We start from the raw sequence: 16,247 nt of genomic DNA on the forward strand, positions 1-16,247 counted from the left end.
TTTGTTACAAAATCACATAATTACATTCAATATTATGAACGAGTTAAAAATATTGCTCACAAATAATATTATTATTATTATTGCATTTCATTCGCGGTTGGGTATCGCGGTTGGGTATCCTCTTTTGACTTATGATAGATAGATAGATAAAATTATTGACTAGTATCACAAAAGACACACACAATACAAAAAAAGTAATGAAAATCATAACTTACGATAAACTAAAATAAAGATCGTGACCGTGATCATGACTCAGTGATACAAATAACATTAATAAATAATACCTCAGTGTGGTTTTTACTCAAAGAGCAAAACACAAGTTTTCAGTCACCACCATTTGTAAGGGAACGCAGAACATACAGCTAAACAGACGTATACAAAAGGTTAAAAAGTAAATAGATATTATAATTTAGGTATGTAAAAAGAAATAAACAAAAATATTAATATTACATAAAGCGTGTCGCCTCGTATGTCATAAAAAAATATATTCATCGTCAAGGAAATAAATTTACAAATTGTAGTCCCATGTCTGGCGTAATAGTAGTATTGTACTTAATAGTAATAGTACTTAAATCCTTATCGATAAATCAGAGAGAGCTTATGGAAAGTTGATCTGTTCATCCGTTACTGACCCAAATCTAGGTACAGCTATCTAGACTAAACCTGTAATTTCTAGCCTTGGTATTAGGCGGGACAGACGATCAATCGCATAATTTGTCTTGTAAACGGGACACGAGCTAACAGTAGGACTTAGGATAAGGCCAGCGAAACTTACGAGTGGGTTGAGGTTAAAGTTAACATCAATGTTTACTGGTTCAACTGAGGATGTAGCTTTATACTTTATGAAAATCTGCAGACTAGCTGTTCGCTAGCTTCGACTAGTGATCTTTAATTTCGCGCAAACAAGAAAGAAAATGCGTATGATATAATATACACGAGAAGAAAGACCAAAGATAGCTAACAACTTTCGTCCCTCATCTTGTGCTCGGTTGTATATGTTGTACAACTTCTATATGTCGTTTTTTTGCTAAAATAGATAAGAAAAATAAAGAAAAAAAGCTTGATTTATTTTATAAAAATAGTTGAATAACTTTTCAGTGTTTTAGGGTTTTACATTTGACACTGGAGCTCTGATCTCAAAAAAAAAAAACTTGGAATAAAAAGTTGACGTATTTTACAAATTTCATACAAATTTTTTCAACCAGATTCAATAGCATACATCTATATATTCGCTATTTAAAGTATATGATTATATCTAAATATTCTATTACTCTTGGTTCAGCGTTACGGCTTCATATGTAACTAATTAGTTTTAGTAATAGTATAAAATTGTTTTTAATATCGGTCAGAAATAAATATTTTGAACATTCGCTAGGCAAAATAATTTTTACGAAATATAAACACTTTGTCAGTTCAGTTCGTTGGCAGTATATTCTCACAGACTTGATGTTAACAATGTTAGGATAACAGCGTGGTGTAACACGACAATATCTAAGCTACGTTCATAACATTCCGCTGGGAAGCATAAGCGAACTCAGATAACAACAAAATGTACTGAGTATGTTATGTGATAGCTCAATTTGAGGAATAACGGTGTTTCAATGCAACAAACTTCTTTCAACGTTTCTTTTTTGAAAATTTAACTACATTAATATTCCACAGTTGCCAAATAGATACTCTTATCTCATATTTTGGGTATTTTTTTTTACAATCATAAAATATATAATCGAGGCCATATATGTATAATAGTAACATCACATAAAACGTACAATTGCACATACCACTAGATACAATGATTCCATATCAATAATCAAGAACCAATTTCAGTTTACCTTAACCTAAATCACAAAATGACTTTCGGAAACTGACAGTGATGGTACACAATACAAATTGTACGTTTATAAGTCAATTTTATTGCAGAAAATCACCGAGAAAAATAATAATTCGCGAGAAAATTCTCCGTTATCGTAAATCTAACACCTTGACTGCTTCCAGCAGTAAATCAGGGTCCCGATGAGGCACAAAATTGAAAGATACGCTAACCCAGAACAAAGAGATACTATCCGAGAGAATCCGCGCATCTTTATTATGATCTATAGTGCTTCCTACACCATTGTTCTTGTAGCGGATATTATCGACATAGGAAAGGTAGTAAATTGTACTAATGGCAGGTTATGGGAGGCGAAGGCTATGTTTTCAAATGATTTCAATCATGTTAACCCTCTGCTTAAAACAAGAAGTAACATTACAGAATGAAACATTTTGATCAATAACACGATAAATAAAGTAAAAATCACATACCTTATGTTGTCAGCTATTTACATTTATATATGAAAAACAAAATTTATTATTATAAATTCAAGTTAAAGAGGTTCTAACTGATTGTCATGGAAGATGTAGCTACTGTTAAATAAATTAGCCAACAGAAATGAATTCATAGCTTTTGCTATATTTGGTCGCTGCTCCAGAACAACCTTGTACTTTATATTATAATATGTATTAGGACAATATATATATTAGTACAAATCCCACAGATTGAGCTAGCCCCAAAGTAAGTTTGATACTTGTGTTATGGGATACTAACTCAACGATACTATATTTTATAATAGATACATATATAGATAAACATCCAAGACCCGAGGCAATCAGAAAAAGATCATTTTCCATCATGACCCGATATTTATATTTTTATATTTATTTCGTATATACTTTAACAGGTGTAAATTTGGATTCGGATGTAGCGGAAATGAACAGATTCAAAATAATAGACACTTTTCAACATGGAAATGTTGTTCCGAGCAAATTTCCCGATAGCATCAACAATCAGCCGCGATGTTTTATCAAGTCATCTGCTTTACGTACAATGGTGGAGCATGAGACTGTTTTTGTATTGAGGAAATCTATTTAACTACAGGCCACTTCGATCCTATCTAACGTGTAGCAAGTGGACAATGATACTGGTGCCATAATTATTTCAGCACTATTGAGTTAATGTGAAAGTATTACAGGCCTATGGTCAGAAGTGGACTTGTAGCTGACATAAGATGTATACATAAAAGTAAAATCGGATATGATCCTTTGAATAAAAAAAGCTATTCTGTTTCAAATCTGGCAACGTTGGTGATAGTAAAAATGTTCCTCTGATAAATCAGATTTATCCATGACTAAATTTTCTCACCTGTTAAGAAGTCTCCCAAACAGACAATCTAGATTTCTCATCAAGCTATGCAAAAAATTTAAATGGCCTCCGTGCTAATCATGAGAAAAAGCAGAAATTCATAAACCTGTCTACTAAGTGAAGTGTGCTCTAAGCTTTCACAAAAACAATAATGTTTGGACGATATGAAATGTTTAACTATGATAAAATAATCTTTTTTTGAAAAGTCTGTGAGCTAGGCTATTGTTACTCTCAAAATAAAGATGATAAGATGCCTTGATTTAACAATAAGAATGAAGTCTACTGATATAATTTCCAAAGAAAGTACTTTTTGATGTTGTAATTTTTATCTAAGAAAAAATTTATGGCAGATAGTGTTTACCAAACTCACTGGCTGGATCTTTGTATTCCTAGAGTTGTCGGCTAATAAAAATACAAAAATAGTTTTAGGTAAATATTCAATAAGGAAATTTGAAATCGTAAGGCAGGCAGAAGGGGCAAAGCAAAAAGAAGTGCTGACTTAATGTCGTGCATGATAACACATCAGCCAATGGTTTGACGACTAAATGAAGGGACTAGAGTCGTCTTCATTCAGTTCTGAGACTAGCAGACTCTGGGCTACGACGCTTTTCGAGAGTGAAAGGGAGAGAGATCGATTTGAAATTTAAAGAGATTTTGTTCATGAGAAAAAGCATAATTACTTATTATCAAATAAAATCTACGTAAGCTCCAAATAATATCACATTAAATAAACCCAGTGACGTGAAGTGTTTTTAGACTCTTCGACCTTAGCAGTGAAATGTAATTTATTTCCCCATAAATACAGGAAACCAACCAGACCAGTGGCATAGCGCCACTTCCTCAGACTTATGGACTATAATAAAGTACTAACACCAGTCCTGAACCCACATTCACACTAACCACAGAGGCTATTTCTCAATGATAGATAGTAATCTAGCAGTAAGTCTATACGATATAATTATATGGGAGATTGTCAGTCTATGAATTTACACCAGCACCTGTTGGTGTTTAACTACCTTTGTGACTTACGCACAGTAATCTGTGGACTTACATAAGTGAGCTTTATTCCTATATGTTTGTTGTTGTCACTGTTTATTCCGACAATTTGTTAGAGTTCAACTCCCAAATATATTACTTAGCTTTCTTTGTGATTGCTTTATTCATAATAATATAATTTGTTAAATGATAACTAATTGTGTTAAAAAATCGTCATAAAATTTTAAAAAATCATCGGCTGATCGGGAGAAATTTGTGTATTGTATTTGTGTGTTTGCTACAAACAAGTTAACTTCAAAAATATTTAAATAACAGTCTCAGATAACATTTCTCACAAATATAGTTCATATTGAATAAAAAAATGCAATTGTAGAATCGCAATGCCGTTAAAATTTTTCTCGCAAACTACACGCAAACGCTTATATTACATAATTAAATAATAACAGAACAATTAGGTAAGAATTTATAAATAGGCATTCAAATAACACCAATCATTCATTGTCTATCTTCATTATCAATGCATCTAATCGGAACAATATGTCCATTATTATAGCACGAAACGTTTTTAAACCATTTTAGACAATGCTCTGAAAATCTCAGGGTGATAATAGGTCTAAATCGTTCAGTTGCGACACGAAATACCACAAATGGCCGATATGTTCGTGTAGCTATTCTGATGTCAAGTTAGGAGGGAAAATATTAGTTGGTATGTAATATGTAGGAATGTGGTATGGCGCTTTCGTTGTTAGAAGCTTCTTTCATAAAACTATGGGCTTTAAATAATCATGGTTAAATTATTTCTTGTTATTGTCCAGTTGGTTGCCTGGAGGAAATCGCTTTATAACACAACAAGGTTTTTTTGTGCAAATAATTTAATTTACAAGTTGTTTTGTTTTATTTACATATACCTATTATATTAATACTTAATATAAATATGCCTAATGTATATTAGGCATATTTATAGATTCAATTCCCGATCGATTCCAAAAAAATGTCATATTATTATTTTCAAAATTAGTTATAAATCATGTGTGTCATGTATAACAGAACCACGTTAGGAAATAAATTGTGCTTATTTGTATATCCGATACCTATATTCAATTAAGAAATAGAAGAAGAATTATTTATTGGCGTTACGATTCAGCTTCTTTATTTTGAACCCATGTTCTTAGAACCATAAAGCAAACTATACATTTGATCTTAAATTAATTTTTCGCTGAATCAATGTTTTTGCCATTCACCACCCAGGGCTCCTATAGGTGTGACGGCCAATTTCACCCAGATTACAGATTTCATGGTCAAATCCGCCATCGCCATCCGCAATACCGTGGCGGTTGGGAAATCACTACTGATGGGAAAATTTGCCATAGATTGCGACAGTGATTTTGTTTGATGGTTTTATGAAAAAAAAAATTGAAAGTGTTGATTGTTATTGCATCAGAACTCAAAAAAGTTTTCTATAATCTTCTCATCTTTTATTGGAAATAGTTACAGTTATACAATCGGATTAATAATAAAATTTTACTTTTTTTTATTTTTACAACGCCAACTAGCTTTTGCCCGCAACTTCGCCCACGTCAATTTTCCTTTGGATTTGAATTCTGGAACATTAGGTTTGTTTCGAATTTAAAGATAGTAATCTATAGATATGTATGGAAAATATCAAGAAGATTGGTTAAGCGTATAAAGTGTGAAAAATCAAACATATCCATTCCACCTCGTCGGACCTCCCGATTTGGTCCCTTTTCCTACCGCGAACTGCTTAAGTCTGAAGTCTCTCCCCGCATCGATATTTCCCAAATCCACCAATTTATGGATCTTCAATGAATAAGCATTATATGAGTGGCGCCCTCTCTTGCCTACAAAGGTTATTGAGAGCATGTCATGATGAGGCAGTTGAAGTACCCTCTAGCGTGACCTTTGCTTACGGTATTTTATCATAACATCTCAATTTATAATCACATGCTACACGCCATATTTCACATATGTTGCTCTAGATTTGTTGTCTTTGGGAAATTTGCAATTATAGTAAGAGTTCAACAAAGAGAGTGTATGCCCAAATGCCTTTTTAAGCATATTTAATTTTTAAAAAACTATGATTTAATATGAACTAGCTGCGCCCCGGGGCTTTGCTCCCGTAGGAATTTTGGGATAAAAACTAACTTATGTGTTATGCCAGGTTATATTTTACCCGTGTACCAAATTTCATAACAATCCGTCCGATTGTGCGTAAAAGTATAATAAACATGCGTACACACAGACACACATAAAACCTCACAAACTTTCGCATTTATGTTATTAGTAGTAAATCAGTTTCCTAATCTCACATTTGGGCGTAGCTACTAAGACGCCTTGAACTGAGGTTTGCTCAAAAGGTAAACCAGAAAGTTTGAAGAGTTTGCTGTTTGTATTCTATATTCTGCCAGTTGCCTGCCTAACGTCTTGGGAATGCTGTTGTCATCTCCCATCTCTCCCGCATATTTCCTGTACATACATGTATCTCATGACTACAAATAAAGTAGAATTATTGAGTTTGTTTTTGTTCCAGGTTGTAATTTCTACCCGGTCGGAGAATACCTGAAGTTTGTGAGGATACCTGAGAACTTGAAAGTCGGGGAGGAGGTACTGCAGGTGGAAGTGCATCCAAGGTACGTTGTATAATATAATAATAATTGCAGCCATCTCATTTTAGAATAAAAAGGCCTTTTCAATGTTGGCTTCGGCCCCATGAATGCCTCAAAGGTCCGGGTTCCAATAGATCTGTGTCTGAAAATGCGTACCAACAAAATAATAAATCATTTATTTCAGATTTCAATCCATATGTGAGTTATAAATAAAATAAGATAAATAACAAAAGTCAAATTACAATTAATTGCATCTGTTCTATGCTTAGACACCGATATACGCTTACATCACTCTGTATGCAATATATGCTATAAACTCTAAATACACAATATATAAACTATTCAAACATATTGTTAACCTATATGGTTATTTATCGTTTATTCTTGTTTAGAAAATAATAAACAACGAAGTCTTTTGCTGATTAAAGTAATTTAATTTTATTGATACTTCAGACTAATTTTTAAACATAAAAAATATTTTTTAGCCAATATGGTGGTATGGTCACTGGTCAGTACGTACATCAAAATTAATTATTAATTGTAGATAATGCAATTGCTAATTCCTAGTCAATTTGAAATTAGATTTAAGAATCCCCGTCTTAAAATTATTTAGAAATTTTGTATAAAATTATTTATGAATACCAGATTGGATCTGATTATGCGTGAGGAAAGTTATGCAAAATATACATCACACGAACATATTGGTGATTCAATATTATAAAATATTCAATTCTGGTTATAGTTGCGTTTCCTGTTAATAACATTTTGAAAATACAGGCTAAAAATAACTAAAATAAAAAATTCTGCTCATAATTTTTTTGAATACTACTAAAATTGGTTAAATAAAAAATATATTAAATTCTATGTTAAATATATGACGAAAGCGTAAGATTCAGAATCTACTGAAGATATCAGAACTATAGTTCTCTATCGATACTAATTATGATTATGAGTATGTGTGAGTTACATAAACGTTATAAAAATGTTAATAAAATCAGTTAGGTTTAAATAACCAGTATATTTCGAGTTTAAAAGTAACATTATATCTCTGACCTTTTTATTTCACAGGTTCTGCTATCGTATTAATTTATACAGTAAAATCTTCAAAAAAATCCTTCAACTTAAGTCTTTTCGTGATGCATATTTCGCAAACGAGTCATTAAAGTGGACCGCTAGTGGAACTGGTATATAATTAGGTTAACATTAAAGAAGATACCTGAAACTAGTCGAATAAAGCTATGGCCACATGGCTAATTAAAAGTATATTATGTAAAATGTAAGAAATAAAAATAAATAATTTTATTATGAATAATTCTTACTGGGCTCTAGCTAATGTAGAAGAAGAAGCATCATCTTTGGGAAATTTTGGATCTCTCTCTCTCTCTCTCATTCTACCGAGTTTTGATTGGAGTTCTAGCTGTGACGGCCTGGAGATCGTGAGCCGCGTAAAAAAACTTGTTTTTGTAGACTTAGCTTTGTTTTTTGACCGGACAATGTACCGAATCAGGCTAATATATTTTTTGAAATATAAAATCTACTGTACATAGAAAATTTACAGGATTCTATGTATTTAGTTTATAGCATTCTTTATAAATATGGCTATAGTATACAAGGAAATTATTTTGAATAAGTTGCGCGCATCCTTATTAGGAAGAAGGCTCGCTTAGATCGTAAATGTCATGGAAACTTCAAACTAAAAAATGTGTTATCAATAAAATCGGTTGCGTGCGACATGGTGCTACGCACTGCGGAACAAATGCAATGTGCGAGCGGAATGCATTAGAATTGTAATGTTGCATTGTTTATTTGGATATTAAAGTGCGTGTTTTTAGCGCACGCTTTATTTCTTTACAGTTCCTACTTTTGCCGTAGTAAAAAATCTGCAGAGATGCAACTGACAGTTTTTGTAAATAGAATAGAATTTTAGGATAGTATGGATTGATAGAAAGAGACACTAAAGCTTAAATTGTGCTTTATCTTTTATCTTTTTTTTATCTTTTACGCATTTGATGGTCCAACTACTACTGGTTAGCTCTCGTCGTAATCTAGCGGAGTTCCGTTACAGAGCAGGCGCTTAGCTCGCAGATGATACTGTTATAGTCCAGGACAGCTATGAGACAGATCTCGTATATTATCATACTTTGCATTATTCTGAGATTTAGACATTACTAGTAGTTGCCCCCAGCTTCCCGCGTCAGCCTGTGTTATAACCTCGAGTTAACTATATCTAAACAATTTTTCATCAAAATCGACACATAGACTTTCTCATTTATAATTAGTTTGAATTATTATGCTGTGGTATGGTTTGTAAACCACGACATACAGGGACCCTGGGGGCTTACCATCAACTCTTAACGCGATCCACTTTACGACTAAACTAAACTGCATCACAAATACGTACCATCGACTTAATTTTTAGCGATTAATTTTAGGTGCCTAAATTGAACTGAATTGCTTTGGAATCGTTCTGTAAAAGTTGATGGTAGGCCTGCCGATCTTTTGAGGTACCTATGTATTAAAAGGTATGGGACCAAAACTAAAATAAAATAATTTATATATCGGACTCATGTGATATTTTAATGGAGTGTGGTACCCCCTTATGCAATAGGACCGCGCCATATACATCCGTAGATGTCTAACAAGTCGACTAACAGACTTACGACAGTAGTCTGACGACCGCCGTGGCCTAATGGTCATCATGCCGGACTGCTACTCTGGAGGTCTCGGGTTCGAATCCCGGTCAGGTCAACTTAAAAAATTATCTTTTTCATATTGACCTGGGTCTTGGATGTTTATCTATATAACATGTATATGTTATAGTATAGTAGTATGTATATATAATAGTATCGTTGAGTTGTGGTATCCTATAACACATTTGTCTCTATATACAAGGTGTTTGGTCTCAATGGTATATAAAGCCGTGACAAGGCAATACCCCGAGGGTCATATAAGTTGTATGGTGATGAAAAAAAAATTATAACTTGTAATTTTTTTTCCATACAAAAATAAAAAAAAACAATATTAATTTTTCTTTGGTGATATCCCTAATTCTAGAAAAGGACAGCAATACATGGTGTAATGCCGTCCTACTTGACACCACCCGCAAAACGTCCGTTAAAACTCCTTTTAAGTTCTAGTTTCCTAGTACATTTCAAACTTGCCTCAAAATGTTTCAAAAACATACCTAAATTTTGCTTTTATATATATATACAATATTACATGTGATCTACATTTAATTGCAATAACTGTTACTGTTAACTACGTTATGCAATTATTATTTATAAGGTATTAATATCAAATTTGACGTTAAAAATATCTGTGAAGGTCTAATCCCACTAATATTATAAATGCGAAAGTTTGTGATGGTGTATGTTTGTTACTCTTTCATGCAAAATCTACTGGAGCGATTGTTATGAAATTTGGTTATTGATATTGAATATATATAGACAAATGACACAGATTGAGTTAGCCCCAAATTAAGTTCGAATATAGTATTCCCAAGGAATAATTTTTAGTCTTAGTGGTGTTACAGCCCTAACGCATTTGGGAATATTCGGCGATGAGAGAGAGAGAGAGAGAGGACTCTTCAAAGGAAAAAGATAAACAATCGCAGAGTCGCAGCGTGTTAATTAAATAAATTTATCTTGACCACGCTTTCACAAATTGTTCAAGTTGAATGTCTCGCTATTAATAAAAGTATATTGTATCGTTTGTGTGCTTGTTATACAAGTGAAACTTAATGGGTATTTACTGCTGTATTCATATTGATATTGAATTAGTGAAAGGATTATTATAGTGTACTAGCTGCGCACCGGGGCACCGCTCCCGTGGGAATATCGAGATAAAAAGTATCCTATATGTTATTCCAGGTTATATTCTACCCGTGTACCAAATTTCATAACAATCGCTCCAGTAGATTTTGCGTGAAAGAGTAACAAACAGACACTCATACATCCTCACAAAATTTCGCATTTATTATAATATTAGTAGAATTAGACCTTCACAGATATTTTTAACGTCAAATTTGATATTAATACCTTATAAATAATAATTGCATAACGTAGTTAACAGTAACAGTTATTGCAATTAAATGTAGATCACATGTAATTGTAACGGCAAAGTGCAACGACTCGGAACGGGCACGATTGTTGTAAAGTTTCTTTCGACGATGAGATGCTGTCAATTTATTTTTAACCCCGAATGCACACAGAGGGTTTTATAAGTTTGATGTGTCTGTGTTAGTCTGTCTGTGGCATCGTATCTCCCAGATATATGGGCCGATTTAGATCTTATTTCTGGGGTGTGTGCCCTAGATTAGGAACCATTTTTTTATACGTCTGAGCAATAGCTTACAAAATTTGTATTCTTATTCACAATGAAGATGTTATATAGATTCAGAAGCCGCAACACGATTGCCCAAGAGCGCATCAAAAGAACGATTTTCTTTGACAATCACAATCGCATTAGAATACACAAAGCAATATTGCCATAGGAGACCATTATTTACAAATTTGGATTGAATGGCCGTCCTTGTGTGCATTTATTTATTCGACTATGAGAAATGTGAAGCCTGATGTATTAATAAATACCTAAGTAGGACTTAAATGTCAAGATTTAACCTTACCTTAACTAGAATTCTGCGGCAACATGTGAGACTATTAACATAAGATAGGCCACGTTGTGGTTGTCAGTGACTGTAGCTTAGCATCGACGACAGTTTTTTCGAAGGTGCATTGTCAAACAATATATATATAAAACTCTTCCGTTACTGTGTAACTGACTGACTGACAGACAACGCACAGCCGAACCTACTGGGCGTAGAAAGCTGAAATTTGGTGTGTAGGTTCCAAGGACAGTGTAGGGGAGCACTAAGAAGGGATTTCCTGAAATCCCACGGGAAGCGGATTTTTACTCACATACGAAGTTGTGGGCAAAAGCTAGTACATAATATAATCCCATTCATGAATCCATATATCTCCATGAATATAGCTGTCATATGCCAAAATCTTTAGCTTTATTTTTTAGCTAATTAAAGATGGAAGTAAAGGGTTCCAGGAATAGAGGAAGACCTGAGAAGAAATGGATGGAGTGTGTCAAGGATAGTATGAACAGGAGAAGAGTATCAATGGATATGGCAAATGACAGAACGAAATGGAAGGAACTTACATACCATATATCTCCATGAATATAGCTGTCATATGCCAAATCTTTAGCAATGCGCTCAAACATACAAACTCTTCAGTTTTATTACTATTAATTTGCTTACGATTAAGAAATAAAGGTTAATTAATGACTAAATATATGGTTTTCGTCTCAACAAAATTACGATCTATATTATCAACTTGTATATAATTAACGCAAGTAAGTTTCTCATCATTTCCAATAAGCAATGCCTTTGATCACCAAAGTTGTGGGAAAAACTTGACATCAAGATATGAGCTAATCAAATCTAAAGGTTAACAAATATGCAAATGCCTCTCTGAGTACATTCCCAATTTTCTAGCAATATAGAATAGATAATAGTAGAAGAGTGCATCCACATTGTATTATAATAAGTATTGCTTTTGTAAATGTTAGTTTTTCTTAGACATTGTACTATTGTTTTACTCCTAGCGGGGAGAGGCTGGTGTACTGAGATACAAGCTCTGCTTAGTTCAGACACCAGTCTCTCAAAATCTTGATTATTAAAATCTACCATGTACGTACAATATGTATAAATATCTGTCTATCACACAACTAGGATTGTAGAGAAAAATAAAGAATATTTGAGTTTGAGTATTTGAGTATCCGTTTTTCCACTTTTTCTTCTCAATATCACGTGACTTACAGAGTTTTGTCAAACCATTGTCATTAATCTGACATCAGACTTATCGTTGGAGGAGAATTTATTTATCCTGGTCTTTGTATGGAATCAAATCTTTCATGTTGAATTTGACCAACGTCTTATAATTTGTCTGGTAATAGAACTAATTTGTTTTTCGAGTTTTTTACCTCAAAGGGTAAAAACTGTTATAGGATCACTTTGTTGTCCGTCTGTCGAGGTACTTTTTTATTTGTGTAGTTTGTATGAGAGCCTTTGTTTACCGCCACTGCAACCAGCAATGTATGCCGAATCCACCCAAGTTTAGCGAAATGTTCAGGACTAATCTACGACAATATGTAATGCCATTAAAGGAGGAAACTACAAATAACAAAAGTTAAAAAATCAATTTTCTCTAAACGTAATAATACTCAGTACACGAAGACAACTCGTAAATAAACAAGCCTACTAACCCAGAGACGTAATGGTAATAAAACCAAACATTGCGTAACGCGAGGCAAGCCGGGTGGGTTCACAAGCGAACGGAACTGTTCTGCAATCTATTGTTCTACATGATCTTCGTAATCTAGTTTCGACTAGAATAACAAGTGTTTATAATTTTTGCGCTTTTCAAACTTGTGGGCTAATTCGGTTGTGTGAATGTATATTGCCAGCTCCACACTGTCGTCGAACAGTTTGCCAAACTTCGTTTTTCATTGCGGTGAATGAAGCACTCATACTAACTACGCAATGTGTCTAAGTTCAGCGACAGTGTGGAGCTGGCATAAAATATTTTTTTTTAAATTTCGCGATACAATTCGAACTTTAGGGGATTCGGTCCACTTTGCTAATTTTTTATTGCGGTAAATAAAGTATCTCGTACACATTACGCATGCATTCGCGTCGGCGTCGGTGTACGGCGATAGTGTGAAACAGGCATTAAATTGGGCGAACTGCCGACCGATAGAGGGCATTCAAAATGGCTGAACAGCGCCATCTATTGGTAAATGCTGCAACAATGTCGCAAGAGAGAAGAAAGTATGCTTTTAACAATGTAGTTCCGGTTACACACTGTCGCCAAACTCAGACAGATGCTGCCGACGCGAATGCATGAACATTGCTCAGCAGTCAGTAATTCGGTCACGAAATGTATAGGTAGGAAGAGGTAGCATAATATTTTTTACTTAGTTGTTTGTACCTCTGACGTTAGATGCCTCAGTTAATGTTGCTATCGGCAAACAGTTCGCCAAAGTTTGACGGTTTTGACGTACATTCCTGGTTTTTGCTTGCTGTATTTTACCTTTATTTCTATTTTTGAATATCGCAATATCATTGGCCGAGCGAGCGCCGAGCGAAGTGAGCGATGTCTACAAATCAACTTGAGGCAAAAATATTTTTTTTTTGTATGTTTGTAACGCGATAACTTTGAACCGGCGCTGGTCTGATTTTGATGAATTTTAAATGGTATACAGTAGTACAGTAGGATCTGTCAAACGAATTTTTTAAGTTCGTGGGGCAACAAAATCGGTTGAGTCGTTTCTGAAATATTCACAATTTTGTAAAAAAAATATTGTGTTCGCTAGGTCTAAGTTCGCGGCGAACAACTAATTGTTATCAAATGTGTTTTTGCTAGCTTTAGTGTCAGATGTTTTCATGTCGCTTAAAAGCACAGATTACATAATACTTCCAGTACCTAAATACACGTAGCATGAGTTTAACGACTACCTACCGACAATTAGTGGCAATTAAAATGTAAATTACACATGAGCTAAACTGTTAACTAGTGACAGAATGTTCATACGCAACAATAATACAATAATAGAGAGAGAGTGCAGGACAAGCTGACACCTGGATGAGACATGAGATTGAGCCCTGCAGTTACACAAGTTTCACTCACACAAATTATCTTTCCAGGAAGAACTTGAGCTTGCAACCGGTGGACAAGGAAGAAGACGCGCAACTGTTCACGTACCGTGACGTGAATCGAACCCACGTCTCTGTGGTGCTGGCGCAAAGTGTCGACGGGCTGGTGGATAGCGACGCGCCTCAGAATGTCGTGAAGTTCCGGCTTGGCTGTGACTTCGATACTGGAGATGATCTTGTGAGTAATCTTTATTACTCCCAAATGGGGCTTGTAAGTGACCAATTAGCGCTTTAGGGTGCAAATGCAGCTAGAAAAGCCCTAGGGCGGTAAGTAATTAAAAAAAAAAACACTTCACTCTTTCAAAAAGTTCGCGTACATTAACCATCATGCATTCAGCCCAATGACCAAAGAGGTCCCTTCGCTATTCAGCCTTGTCTTCGTATAAATATATAATAGTTATCAATTTTTAATAGGTATCGATTGCGAAGCTCAATTTCGTTCTTTAAAAAAATTAATAAGTTCTTTTTAATGAAGCAAGGAGGGAATAGAAAACTTTAACTTTAAATATTGTTTGTTTTGAGATTTTTTAATAACTACGTTTTTTTCTACTCACCTCACAATCGAAATGTAAAGCAGAGTAGTCAGCTCGGGTGCAAGCATCAATTGCACCCTCGAACTATAGGCATTCTCGTGCGTTTAAGTATCTCGGGCTGCAATTGATACCTTACAGCCCTTGGCTACTAATCTACTATTATTTTTTGACTGGCTGTTACATGCAGCTCCAACGTGAAAGCCTATGTTAGACCTCGAGACCTACATCTATTCCAAATGTTACAAATACCAGTCCGGCAGCTGTATATTCGTGACTTTTACATTAATAATCGCTTTCATCTTCACATGTTTTCATTTAGGTCTAAAGAAGCTGTAGCCGTCGTGTGCGTCGACGCATCTCGTTGTAGATCCATCGTACTCTCCGTTATTTTTTCCGAGCGTCAACGCGACGGAGCGCAACGGAGCAATGGGGCATGGCTCTCATCAAGACAATCGACAGTCGACAGTCGAAATTTCCACCAGTCCGTGGAAAACATCCGAAATGCCCGGGAAATAAGATTTCGTTTAACAGCTCCGTCGTAAAATATGAAAAGGCATACATCCAGTCAATGAACCTCTAAGGTACAGGGTAACCTTACATTACTGGAAGCGGCATTGTCCCGGGACAATGAAAAAAATACTATCAATAATAACAATATACACAATAGGTTTATTTTTCACAAATTTTTCATGTAGGTATTTTGTGGCGATAGAAACCTTTGTGTGTTTTCTTTATCTCATAGAATATCCATAGTGACCAATCTAAACACTAAATACTAGAAAGGCCAATGAATTTAAAGTTACTACCGGCCTGTCCCGGCTTCGCTCGGGTAAACCTAAACCTTATACTTATACTTATTGGTGAAAACCGCATGAAAATCCGTTTTTGAGTTTATTGCAAACATACAGGTGCGGAAGGGGGACATGTTTTATACGAGTATGTAAGGATTGGAAAAGAACTGGATGCGTTAATAATTCTTGACATGAAAATAATGAGTTAATAGTTTTATAATATTTTTTTTATTACGATTCTAGCATTTTATATCTTCAAACACGCGACGCGTCTCAAGTCTGTTTACACGTTTACTTTAATCTGCATAATTATTCCGAAACGTCAACATGCCGTATCTTTACATGAGTATAGACGTTACCCTCACGAATCCCTTGCACCGTAATTTTTGTCTATAGCGCAGA

General features: G+C 34.5%; 1 protein-coding gene across 8 annotated transcripts in view; it reads left to right on the top strand.

The window, feature by feature from the left end:
• The window catches only part of Cad89D (Cadherin 89D), a 50,729-nt gene that overhangs the window by 14,638 nt on the left and 19,844 nt on the right, over positions 1-16,247 (top strand). For all 8 annotated transcript variants that reach the window (XR_008404974.2, XR_008404975.2, XM_053749641.2 and 5 more), the window contains exons 3-4: positions 6,723-6,822; positions 14,513-14,699. Coding sequence is in view for 6 of the 8 variants with exons in the window: in XM_053749641.2 (XP_053605616.1) it covers positions 6,723-6,822; positions 14,513-14,699 (287 nt within the window). In the remaining 2 variants the exon portion in view is untranslated. The remainder of the gene's footprint in view (positions 1-6,722; positions 6,823-14,512; positions 14,700-16,247) is intronic.

Source organism: Plodia interpunctella, chromosome 9 (genome assembly GCF_027563975.2).
Source record: "Plodia interpunctella isolate USDA-ARS_2022_Savannah chromosome 9, ilPloInte3.2, whole genome shotgun sequence".
NCBI classification, from domain to species: Eukaryota; Metazoa; Arthropoda; class Insecta; order Lepidoptera; family Pyralidae; genus Plodia; species Plodia interpunctella.